Here is a 12841-nt window from a genome sequence, read left to right as displayed (position 1 = left end):
TGAACGAGCTGACGGTTCACTCATTGTAGCGACTTCCACAGTCGCTAGAGCCCGGGGATGGAGCCCGCCTATTTGCCTGACGCGCTGTCAACTTTAGCAATAATGCGAGAGGTGGAATTGTTTGCTTGTTTATTAAAGTGTTTACAGAGTAATGTCATCTCAAGATTTGGACTCTTACAACGTCACAGGCTCTAATGTAACAAGACGAAACATGTTGTGCAGCGGTCAACAAAAACTACGGCTACCCAGCCCTCCTCTCTGTCAAAATCAAAACCAGTGAATGACAGACTGACAACGCCCTCTTAATGTCGCCGCTAGCACCCACGTGACTCCCATTACACATCACCATAGCAACCAAACAAATGAAAACCCAGTGATCATCAAAAAATTCAATACATTTAATTATGGTTCCTACACTCATTAAGCTGAAAGAAAGATGCTTTAATCACAGCAGTCACACATGTGTCCACTGTACCAGCTGGGAACTCTTCTTGTTCAGCACTCGTAATAACACTAAATCCTCCTGTTTGTAGCAGTGTGTACACCTGAGACTGTCACCTGTCTGTCTGTCCTGCACTCTGTCTCTGTTTCTTTCTCTCTGATTGTGGAATAAAAGTATGAACATGTATTTATAAGTTACACTTGTGTTTGAATCCTGCAGCTTATCACGCATTTGATTTCCATGTGTGACGACTGCAAGTGTCCAGAGTGAGGACAGACTGAGGGACCCACTGCTGCACATCATCTGTGAGGCTTTGCACCCCTGATGATCCACCAGGACTCAGCAGTGTGTGAGGAAGAGGAGGAGGAAGAGCCAGCAGCAGCTGACAGATGGAGAGAATAGACAGACTGTTCCCTGTTTGTGAAGGACTGCTAGGAAAGTTTAACATAACTAACTGTCTGTCCTGAATCAGTCTTATTAGGTAATGTTCAAATAATGTTATCATCCAGTGTTTTCAGTGTGGGAGAAAGTACTCAGGGCCTTCAAGTTACACACTATGAAAGGCAGCAACAAGTTTAATATTCAGAAACCTAAAGTATGTATCAGCAGCTGAATGGAGCTAAAAATAATTGTTTGTTTCAGTTCTATGAAACTTTGAGTATTTTGGATCAGTAGCACTGCTGTGTTTGTTGCATCATATCGCTGTAATTGTTTATATGCTTTATATATTCTGAGGTAAGTTGATCTATAGTGTTACATCATATTCTATAAGGATGTTATGTGTTTGTAGACTTTCTGCCCAGTTTGACCCATTTAGCAGAAGTCAGCCCTTTTAAGGCTCTGATATCTATTCTGAGTGACTTAAAGCAGTTATGACATGGTCTAATTTTCTCACCCAATAAAGGAATATTTAATATATCAGTCTACTCTTCATTCTATCAGAAACAGTTATCACAGCTCGTACATTTGCTTCTTCCACACATATATGTAAGCATTGAGCCAAATTTAGTAATAATGCCAACATATTAAAAGAACAATATTTGTCTCTTATATATAATACATCTATATATACACTGTCACAGATACTTGTCTTTAAGTGAAGATTTAAGGTGATAGGAAATATAAATAAATGCAACTTGAATCTTTACTGAAGCTCAGTGTTTGACACAGAGTTCACTCACATGTGCTGTACCAGTGTACCTGCATATGTGATGTGACAATAGAAGTGATTTGATTTGAGAGTTCAAACTCACTGCTGTAATAACTGATAATGATTAATATAATAACTATAATATTGGCCATCTCATATTTACACTGACTTTAGTCTCATGAACAACATTAGTTAATTGTTATTTACTAGCTAATCTTAAATGACTGTTCAGTACAGATATGAAGCCCAACAATCATGTTTTACAGTCCTGTGGTCTCAGCCTCAGATACTTATTAAATCACACAAAGCTCGTGTAGAAACAAACAAACGAACAAAATATGTTCTCCTTCATTTCTGTCAACCACACGTTTCCCGCTATCATGGTTGCTAGGCAACCTGGGCAGCGCGACGGAGGCTAGACCGTCCCATTTCAGACCCTGAATTGGGAAACAGTCCCTGAATTGCTGTATCCCAATTCAGGGTCTGCAGCCTTAAAGTACGCAGCCTCAACGGTCCTCAAGGGCCGCGTACTTAAAGACCGCTAAGGCCGGAAGTGTGAGGCTTGTGAAATGGGGCGGTCTAGCCTCCGTCGCGCTGCCCAGGTTGCCTAGCAACCATGATAGCGGGAAACGTGTGGTTGACAGAAATGAAGGAGAACATATTTTGTTCGTTTGTTTGTTTCTACACGAGCTTTGTGTGATTTAATAAGTATCTGAGGCTGAGACCACAGGACTGTAAAACATGATTGTTGGGCTTCATATCTGTACTGAACAGTCATATAAGATTAGCTAGTAAATAACAATTAGCTAATGTTGTTCATGAGACTAAAGTCAGTGTAAATATGAGATGGCCAATATTATAGTTATTATATTAATCATTATCAGTTATTACAGCAGTGAGTTTGAACTCTCAAATCAAATCACTTCTATTGTCACATCACATATGCAGGTACACTGGTACAGCACATGTGAGTGAACTCTGTGTCAAACACTGAGCTTCAGTAAAGATTCAAGTTGCATTTATTTATATTTCCTATCACCTTAAATCTTCACTTAAAGACAAGTATCTGTGACAGTGTATATATAGATGTATTATATATAAGAGACAAATATTGTTCTTTTAATATGTTGGCATTATTACTAAATTTGGCTCAATGCTTACATATATGTGTGGAAAAAGCAAATGTACGAGCTGTGATAACTGTTTCTGATAGAATGAAGAGTAGACTGATATATGAAATATTCCTTTATTGGGTGAGAAAATCAGACCATGTCATAACTGCTTTAAGTCACTCAGAATAGATATCAGAGCCTTAAAAGGGCTGACTTCTGCTAAATGGGTCAAACTGGGCAGAAAGTCTACAAACACATAACATCCTTATAGAATATGATGTAACACTATAGATCAACTTACCTCAGAATATATAAAGCATATAAACAATTACAGCGATATGATGCAACAAACACAGCAGTGCTACTGATCCAAAATACTCAAAGTTTCATAGAACTGAAACAAACAATTATTTTTAGCTCCATTCAGCTGCTGATACATACTTTAGGTTTCTGAATATTAAACTTGTTGCTGCCTTTCATAGTGTGTAACTTGAAGGCCCTGAGTACTTTCTCCCACACTGAAAACACTGGATGATAACATTATTTGAACATTACCTAATAAGACTGATTCAGGACAGACAGTTAGTTATGTTAAACTTTCCTAGCAGTCCTTCACAAACAGGGAACAGTCTGTCTATTCTCTCCATCTGTCAGCTGCTGCTGGCTCTTCCTCCTCCTCTTCCTCACACACTGCTGAGTCCTGGTGGATCATCAGGGGTGCAAAGCCTCACAGATGATGTGCAGCAGTGGGTCCCTCAGTCTGTCCTCACTCTGGACACTTGCAGTCGTCACACATGGAATTCAAATGCGTGATAAGCTGCAGGATTCAAACACAAGTGTAACTTATAAATACATGTTCATACTTTTATTCCACAATCAGAGAGAAAGAAACAGAGACAGAGTGCAGGACAGACAGACAGGTGACAGTCTCAGGTGTACACACTGCTACAAACAGGAGGATTTAGTGTTATTACGAGTGCTGAACAAGAAGAGTTCCCAGCTGGTACAGTGGACACATGTGTGACTGCTGTGATTAAAGCATCTTTCTTTCAGCTTAATGAGTGTAGGAACCATAATTAAATGTATTGAATTTTTTGATGATCACTGGGTTTTCATTTGTTTGGTTGCTATGGTGATGTGTAATGGGAGTCACGTGGGTGCTAGCGGCGACATTAAGAGGGCGTTGTCAGTCTGTCATTCACTGGTTTTGATTTTGACAGAGAGGAGGGCTGGGTAGCCGTAGTTTTTGTTGACCGCTGCACAACATGTTTCGTCTTGTTACATTAGAGCCTGTGACGTTGTAAGAGTCCAAATCTTGAGATGACATTACTCTGTAAACACTTTAATAAACAAGCAAACAATTCCACCTCTCGCATTATTGCTAAAGTTGACAGCGCGTCAGGCAAATAGGCGGGCTCCATCCCCGGGCTCTAGCGACTGTGGAAGTCGCTACAATGAGTGAACCGTCAGCTCGTTCAAACACACGTTAAAGTCCGTTTGGCTCAACACCACCGAACAGAGGCAGCAATATGACATAATTAACATTAACAGTGCAGTGAATCCTGCTTGTGCCGTGATATTCAGGACTGCAAACCGAGCAGCATCACTGACTTTCAGCCTGTTGTGTTTGTGGATATATGACTGATTTTAATTATCCACAAAATCATCAGATTCTCTGTAAGATTAAGGTCGACTATCTAACGGCGTATAAAGTAAAGACTTTAAAACAAAGTAAACGCTGAAAGTACAAACATCGCTAATGTCACATAACTTTGCCGGCATGTGGCCAACAGTAATGTTTTAATGCTCCTCGTTATTAAACATTTGCACATAAATAAGTGACATAATATTCAGAACTTACTTTTGGAAGTTTACTCTTTGGCCGCTCTGCTTCCACTTCGTTGAAGTGTCTCCCAGTCCCAGTGCACTTGTTAGCATGTTTTGGTCAACTGGTCCGTCCGGTTATTGTCTCCCCAGAAACATTTCCGTTGTGTTTTTTCCTATTTCCGTTGTGTTGTGTGTGCTTTTGCAGCGCTTTTTCTTTTTGCAAGTGTTTTTCTTTTTGCAGCGCTTTTTGTTTTTGCTAGTGTTTTTCTTTTTGCAGCCCCTTTTTCTTTTTGCAAGTGTTTTTCTTTTTGCAGCGCTTTTTCTTTTTGCAAGTGTTTTTCTTTTTGCAGCGCTTTTTCTTTTTGCAAGTGTTTTTCTTTTTGCAGCGCTTTTTCTTTTTGCAAGTGTTTTTCTTTTTGCAGCGCTTTTTCTTTTTGCAAGTGTTTTTCTTTTTGCAGCGCTTTTTCTTTTTGCAAGTGTTTTTCTTTTTGCAGCGCTTTTTCTTTTTGCAAGTGTTTTTCTTTTTGCAAGTGTTTTTCTTTTTGCAAGTGTTTTTCTTTTTGCAGCGCTTTTTCTTTTTGCAAGTGTTTTTCTTTTTGCAGCGCTTTTTCTTTTTGCAAGTGTTTTTCTTTTTGCAGCGCTTTTTCTTTTTGCAAGTGTTTTTCTTTTTGCAGCGCTTTTTCTTTTTGCAAGTGTTTTTCTTTTTGCAGCGCTTTTTCTTTTTGCAAGTGTTTTTCTTTTTGCAGCGCTTTTGGCCTCTCAGGGCCACCGTAAATTTGGCTTATGATCTCATCGAATACTGCTGAAGCTAAACGGCTGAGTGAATGTGTAAAGTTTGATCATTTCTAAAACAATTTTCTATCTAAAGCAAGTGAGGATCTGACGAACCTTCCCCTGTAAACTCAACAGCAAGTAAACCCAGAGCCACACTGGCAGCACACAGTTCAGTCATACCAGTAGGGGGCAGTGTGACACTGAGCTGCTCTGTGAAGGGCTCTGCTGGCTGTTAAGTTTGACTGGTTCAGACGTGATTCAGAGTTTTCTGGAGCTCAGAAAATAGGAGCTGGAACATCAGAGCACACTATCAGTATTTCAGAAGGAGGTATCTATTACTGCAGAGGAGGGAGAGGAGATCCAGTTTTCTCCACAGAGGATAGTGCTGCAGTTACAATTCAGAAACAAGGTGAGGGCTAAGTTTTGTTGTGAGATAAAACACAAATTCATGATTAAATTAAAATAACACTTTTTACCTGTATTTTTATTTTATTTCTTTGTTTACTGTTGATTTGTTTTTAAAAAATTGTGTTTATTTGTTTGCAGGTAGGGATGGGAATGGATAAGAATTTATCGATTCTCATTGGCTCCACTTTGAGAGTCGCCACCATCTCTAAGCAGAATATCAAAGACATTCATGCAGATTAATTAGAGGCTGTGAGGTCAAATGTTTGTGCATGTTGGAGGTATTTTCCCTCTTTGTTGGGATCAGTGTTGGGATCATTACTAGAAAAAAGTAAAGCAAAAAAATTCTTACACAAAATCAGCACAAAAAGACCTTAAATCGGTTGTCATGGTGATTCTACTGTAGAAACATGAACAGGTAGAAATGGAGCTGCAGCCTGACTGCTCATCAGTTTGTTACCTGTTGAAGTTCATCACTCTTGGTTATTGGCTAGCTTAGCATTAGCATGCTGTCCTTGCAGGTGCTTTAAAGAGCTCCAACAAAAACTACTTTGTTTCTGTTTGTAGATAAATTAATCAGTGAATGTTTAAAGTTTGATCAATGCTGTAACAAGTTTATTCTTGAGGATGATTTAATGTTTTACTTATTTTGTGTCTTCAACAGCAAGTAAACCCAGAGCCACACTGACAGCACAAAGTTCAGTCATACCAGCAGGGGGCAGTGTGACACTGAGCTGCTCTGTGGAGGGCTCTGCTGGCTGGAAGTTTGATTGGTTCAGACGTGATTCAGTCTCTTCTAAAGCTCAGCTCATGAGAGGAAATGAAGGAAAAACAGTTATTAGTGTCTCACAAGGAGGTCTGTACCACTGCGGAGGAGGGAGAGGAGATCCAGTTTACTACACAGAGAACAGCAGTGACGTCACAATTACAGAAACTCGTGAGTGTAGTTGTTTTATTTCTACCAGATCAAGAGGTTATTATGTGATCACAATTTTTGATTCAAGTCAAAAATTGTTAGATTAAGGACTCGCCCTTACAGAGAATGTGCTCTCCAAAAAAACATCAATGAAACATAAAAAATATTTACACCTTTTAAGAAAGGTGTGTGAGCTCCAAAAGTTCAAATTGAGGAGAAAAATTAGATCTTGCAGTGAAAAGTTTCAGATTTTGTTTTAATAACAACCAACAATACTATTGTTTCTGTATTGCACTCGTCCCCATTTGCCAATGTTGATGTAAATACCAGCCGTACCTGCAGGTGTAAACATTTGACTGTGCTATAAAAATGTAAACACTGTATATGAGAGTTGTGTTGGATCTGATTGTCCAGCGTTCAGCATGGTGATGGCTGAGGAAAAAAAAATGTTCCTTAGTTTGTTAGTTCTTGTCTTTATGGCTCTGAAATGTCTGCTTGAAGGTAGACGTTCAAACAGTGCATGACCTGGGTGAGATGGATCCTCAAGGATTTTCTTCATGTTCCTGAGACTGCGGGAGCTGTGCAGTTCTTCAAGTGAGGGCAAAGGATGGCCGACTATCCTCTGGGCAACCTGTATAACCCTGTGGAGCTCTTTAGTCTGTGCTACTGTGCAGCTGTGCTATACAGTTCTTCATGTAGCACAGTATGCTTTCAAAAACCAGCTACAGGTCAGGGTGTTTGAAAATATCTCAGTGCATCCTGATGAAGCTGTCCTGCCTCTGGCCAGGTTTTGATTGTCTTTGTGCTGATTGTAGCAATTTTACTAAGTGGGATGTGCCCGGATCAAAAACAGTTATCAGTGGTCAGACTTCCTGAGGTGTGGTTTAACCCTGTAGCCTGTTTGAGGTTGATTTTTTCACTCACGTTATTCTCACATTTTAAACAGCAGAATTTTTATGTTTCTATTTGTCTCTAACTGGATATTTTTCTGTGAACAGTTCCCAGTAAGCCCACTGTGACCCTGCAGCCATCCTGGACTCAGATATACAGCGGTGAGACAGTCACTGTCAGATGTGAGATTCAGGGAGGTGAAGGACCTCCGTGGACGTATGAATGGAGAGCAGCCAAGTTAAACACACCTCCAACATCCAATGAATACAGAATCATCAGAGCTACTGAGTCTGACAGTGGAGGATACAGCTGCCGGGGCAGGAGGGACTATTTCTTCACAGAGTGGAGTGATATCATCACACTGACTGTATCATGTAAGATCTTTCATCCAGAGTATCTAAATAAGGAAAAAGCACTTCTTTTTTCTTACAGCTTTATAACTGTCTTTCATGTTGGTCAGTAAAATGTTTTGTTTTTATTCCACCAACAAAAACCTGAACAGCAGCTTTTTATTCACAGTGAACAGAACAAAACATATGAGAGTAACTTCTCTGCTGTGCAGCTCTAATACATGAAAGATGAAATGCAGAACAAATGCTGAATCTGTCTCAGCTGCTCCACCACATCCACTAAGAAACATTCAATCCACTGATTGTTCCTCATGTGTGTTTTTAACTTATAACTGCAGCAAATTAAATATGAAAGATTAGTGTTGTGTTTGTGTGATAGTTGTACAGTTTGTTGCAGCTTCACCATTAAAGTTATGTGATATTTATTATTTCCATATTTCCACCAAGTTATTGAAACTGGTTTGATTCAGTCATTGACTTTTGTTCTTTTTCTAAACTGAACTGCAGATAAACCAAAGGCCAAACTGAGAGCTGATAACACAGCTGTTCCAGTAGGGGGCAGTGTGACCCTGACCTGCTCTGTGAACCCATCATCATCATCTGGATGGAAATACTACTGGTACAGAGATGAGAAATCCTCTGAAGCCCTGACCACACAAGATGCAGTTTTCCACTCAAATGGACAAATCAGTGTCTCACAGGAAGGACTCTACAGGTGCAGAGGAGGAAGAGGAAACCCAGTTTACTACACAGAGGACAGCCACTCAGTCAGGATTGGGAAAACTGGTCAGTTTAACATGAAGTCAGATAAATTCCTGATTAAGGAGGAAGATGAAGAACAAAAGGCATTAACATTTTTAACATTCGTGTGTTTTTATTGTACTTTCTTGAACATTAACAGTGTCAAACAGGCCTGTTGTGACTCTGTATCCAAACTGGTCTGAGATATACAGAGGAGAGACGATCACTGTCAGATGTGAGATCCATGGAGGAGACACTGAGTGGGATTATGAGTGGGAAACCAACAGCATGATAAAAGCTCCAAATCAAAATGAATACAGGATTAGATCTGCTTCATCATCCAACAGTGGAAACTATCGCTGTAAGGGCAGAATGAAAAGTTCACAGCATAAAACAACAGAGTGGAGTGATTCAGTCACACTGACAGTTTCTGACAGTAAGTAGAGTCATAGTTCATTTAACCTGAAAATAGAAACAGTTTGTAAAAATGTGTTTTTATTAGTACATGTTGAGATATTTGACATGTTTAGATAGTCTCACTCTTAAAGTTCATCATAAATATTTGTGAGTCAACATTTTAGTGACATTGAATTCAGAGTTAAGAGACGAAACATTGAGAGAAAATCTTTGTTGAACAGATAAACCCCGTCCTGTCCTCACTGTGTCTCCATCATGGCTGAGTCCTGGAGCCTCAGTAACTCTGAACTGTGAGGTTGAACATCCGTCTGCAGGATGGTGCTTCTACTGGTATAAAGCTGTTCCTGATCTATCAGAGAAATCCTCCAGTTATGAGCTGCTACCTGATGGCAGTGGGACTGCACAGGACTCCTACATCATTCATGGACAGACACACACAGCAGGATATGTGTGCAGAGCTGGAAGAGGAGACCCAGAATATCACACTGATCACAGTCAACCAAAATTTGTCTGGTCCGCAGGTCAGTTTGAGGAATTTTAATCTTCATGTTGATGATTTGAAAGTCTGTAAATCTACCTGTATAACCAGCAGGACTTCTGTGAACCACATAAAAGTCAAATGTATATTTTCACTGTGATATTTTGAATCCTAACATCTGTGAGCTTTGTCTCTTCACTGCATGTTGTTTCCAGATGTTCATTCAGCAGCATCTCTCACAGTGAGTCCTGACAGAGTGCAACACTTCACCTCTGACTCTGTCTCACTGACCTGTGAGGGAAACTTCACTGAGTGGAGAGTGAGGAAGTTCTCTGAGGACGGCCGACTCTCTGTCTGTAGGAGAATGACTGGATCCACATGTAACATCAACACATCAACGTCAGATACTGCAGTGTACTGGTGTGAGTCTGGATCAGGAGAGTTCAGCAGTGCCGTCAACATCACTGTACAGAGTATGTTATTATACATTTACTTCTTGGATTTGGATGATTTAGACGTCACATGAACATTTGTCCCAGCTTTGCTGTATGTGAAGTCATTTTACGTGGAAAACATAGGACACATACAGTAGTTTTTAAACACAGAAGATCAGATCTTCATGATGAAAAACATTTGTACAATCTGTTCTTATTATTGTTTGTCAGCTTTTTCTAAAAGTGTGCACCAGCTGATGTGACTGAAACAATACGTGTGATTGTGTCACAGATGATGGTAATGGTCCTATCCTGGTGAGTCCTGTTCATCCTGTGACTGAGGGAGCTTCTGTTAGTCTGAGCTGCAGTTTGACAACACAAAAAATACTTTCCAATGTGTTTTTCTATCACAATAACAAACTTATTCAAAATGATCCCCGAGGGGAGCTGAAGATCTCTGCAGTGTCAAAGTCTGATGAAGGTTTCTACAAGTGTCAGTACTCAGGAAGAGAGTCAGCACAGAGCTGGATGTCAGTTAAAGGTGAGCAGGATCAAAACATCTGATGGATTTTTATAAATGAATTTTGTTTTAAGGCTTGAAGTCACCTCACTTCATTTTCTGAGAACTTTCCTAAAAGTATTTTTTGTATTATAAAGTATAATTAAACTTTATTGTTTGTTGTTACAGTAACTGTGTCAGGAGCTGACAGCTCTTCATCTCCTGTGTGGTTGACTGTTCGACTGGTTTGTGGAGTCTCTCTCATTATTATTCTCCTGCTCTTGTTGTATCGCTGCACAACAACCAACAGTGAGACCTTTTCCTTTTCTTACTACAAACTCTTTATCATTCAAAGACACGAATGCATCATGAGGTTCATTTAAAAGCAAAAGTCTTATTTTACATTTTTAATAAAGGTGCTGCTAATGAGCAGACATTTAATCAACATCAGCAGCAGCAAGTGTACTCCTCTCTTCCTGTTGGTTAGTTTAGTTGGTTTAGTTTTTCATCAATTTATCATAATCTGATGCTGTTTTCAACAAGACTGTACTTATTACATCTGCTGCAGGTTTTAAAATAAATGTTATTTTCAATAATATTTGTGTTTAAATTAGCATCACAAACATGAGGTGACTGATTTTCTCTGACCTGCAGGTGATCGTTGTGGCTATGAGATAATCAGAAGGTCTGAAAACACTGAAAATGGTAAAGTTTACACTTTCATTAATATTGAGCTTGTGGAAGCTGGATGATCATACAATAACTGTGTTTAACATTGAAGTCCATGCGTCCAACTATTTTCTTACACTTGGGCGCCAGGTCGTGGGGACAGCATCCTAAACAGAGAGGCCACATCCTCCAGCTTGTCCGGGGGAACACCAAGGCTTCCCCATACCAGCCGAGAGATATAATCTCTTCAGCCTTTTCTGGGTCTGCCCCAGGGTCTCCTCACAGTGGGACATGCCTGAAAAACCTCACACAGGAGGCATCCTTGTCAAATGCCTGAACCACCTCAAATGTGGTTCTACTCTGAGCCCCTCCCGCATGGCCAAACACCTATACACTGCTTATATCCACGATCTCATTCTTTGGGTCACTAACCCAGAGCTTGTGACCATAAGTGAGGGTAGAGATGTAAACTGAGAGCTTCACTTTTACGGTCAGCTCTCTGTTCATCTTGACGTACTGGTACAGTGGACATAGCACCAATCTGCTCCCCTCTCCTCCTGCGAGTGGTGGGCCTATAGGAGGGTGGACCCATGTCCTTTTTTTGGGCTATGCCCAGCCGGGCCCCATGGACCAATGCCTGGCCACCAGGTGCTTGCTCTTAGACACCCTCCCCAGGCCTTGCTTCATGGCGGGACACCATTAACCCTTTCAAGGGCAGAGTGAACTGTTCCTTTCATTCAGTTTTTTTTTATTATTCTTTGTCTGGTCCTGTGTGAGGGACCGGATAAAATTTGCCATGGGAGACCCAACCAGGGGGCAACCCCCCCTCCTCCAACAACAACATAGCCCCTGGGATCCATTGGACACACAAACCCCTCCAACATAATAATTTAGAGATTCACGGAAGGGAACATTAACATCAGTAAGATTCTTATTTCATTGCTGCCAATGTCGCATATGTAATTCAGCTCAAAGTCATTAACAAGACAAGTGAGTGCACAACATGTGAGATTTTAAATGCAAAACATACATTGGTAATTATTCTCACTGACAATAAATGCATTTAAGCAGAGAACAGAGGGTGTTTGTTGAAATGCTTTCATTTGATCACCTTTACAGGGCAACGTGGTGACGCAGAGGAGAGCTCTGACTACAATAATGTCAATCTGTCAGGGTGCTGGGTCGTTGACCAAAGATTCTGAGGTTATTTTGCTTTTGTGAGTCTCTCTGTAGAAGTGTGAAGATGGTCTAAGTTTAAGTTTATACAGTTTAACCAGGAGTTTAGTTCTTTCTATGTTTCTGAGTTTTCTTGATTTGTCAAGGTTCCACTTGTGTGTTTGTCTCATCCCTGTGTCGCTTGTGAGAGTCTGTTGTGTCATCCATGTTTATGCTCACTCGTCCTCCGTGTGTCTTAGTTGTGTCAGTGTGTTTTGTCTTCTCCTTCTGTTTCATCTTTTGTCTCCCTGTTTGTTTATCCCCGTTTCTGCTTCAAGCTCATGTGTTCATGTACTTCCTGTTTTATTTTGACAGTATTTCATCCCGTGTTCAGTGTGTTTGGTTTGGCTTCCCTGTCTCGTTATATTTAATTCATCAGAGCTGTTTTCCAATGTGTTTCCACTGATCACCCTCTTGTGCATATACTGTGTCTGTTGTCAGTGCATCTGCTAATCCTTATGTCTCCATGATCTCTCAATCCTTCAAAGATGTGTTGAGGTATTCCCAGCGCTCCAGGTTTC

The 12841-nt window shown here is 40.3% G+C and overlaps 1 protein-coding gene across 1 annotated transcript in view; it reads left to right on the top strand.

Annotated features, from left to right (window-relative positions):
- The window catches only part of LOC148104185 (Fc receptor-like protein 5), a 36667-nt gene that overhangs the window by 21445 nt on the left and 2381 nt on the right, over nt 1-12841 (top strand). Inside the window, exons 10-17 of the mRNA XM_087838290.1 lie at nt 6375-6647; nt 7625-7891; nt 8375-8653; nt 8769-9044; nt 9247-9546; nt 9719-9976; nt 10230-10477; nt 10616-10730. Of these exons, the coding sequence (XP_087694416.1) occupies nt 6375-6647; nt 7625-7891; nt 8375-8653; nt 8769-9044; nt 9247-9546; nt 9719-9976; nt 10230-10477; nt 10616-10730 (2016 nt within the window). The remainder of the gene's footprint in view (nt 1-6374; nt 6648-7624; nt 7892-8374; nt 8654-8768; nt 9045-9246; nt 9547-9718; nt 9977-10229; nt 10478-10615; nt 10731-12841) is intronic.

This window comes from Neolamprologus brichardi, chromosome 3 (genome assembly GCF_056152115.1).
Source record: "Neolamprologus brichardi isolate AB-2024 chromosome 3, ASM5615211v1, whole genome shotgun sequence".
Taxonomy (NCBI): domain Eukaryota; kingdom Metazoa; phylum Chordata; class Actinopteri; order Cichliformes; family Cichlidae; genus Neolamprologus; species Neolamprologus brichardi.
The sequence above is the reverse complement of the archived record's forward strand: the minus strand, read 5'-3'. Positions and strand labels throughout refer to the sequence as shown.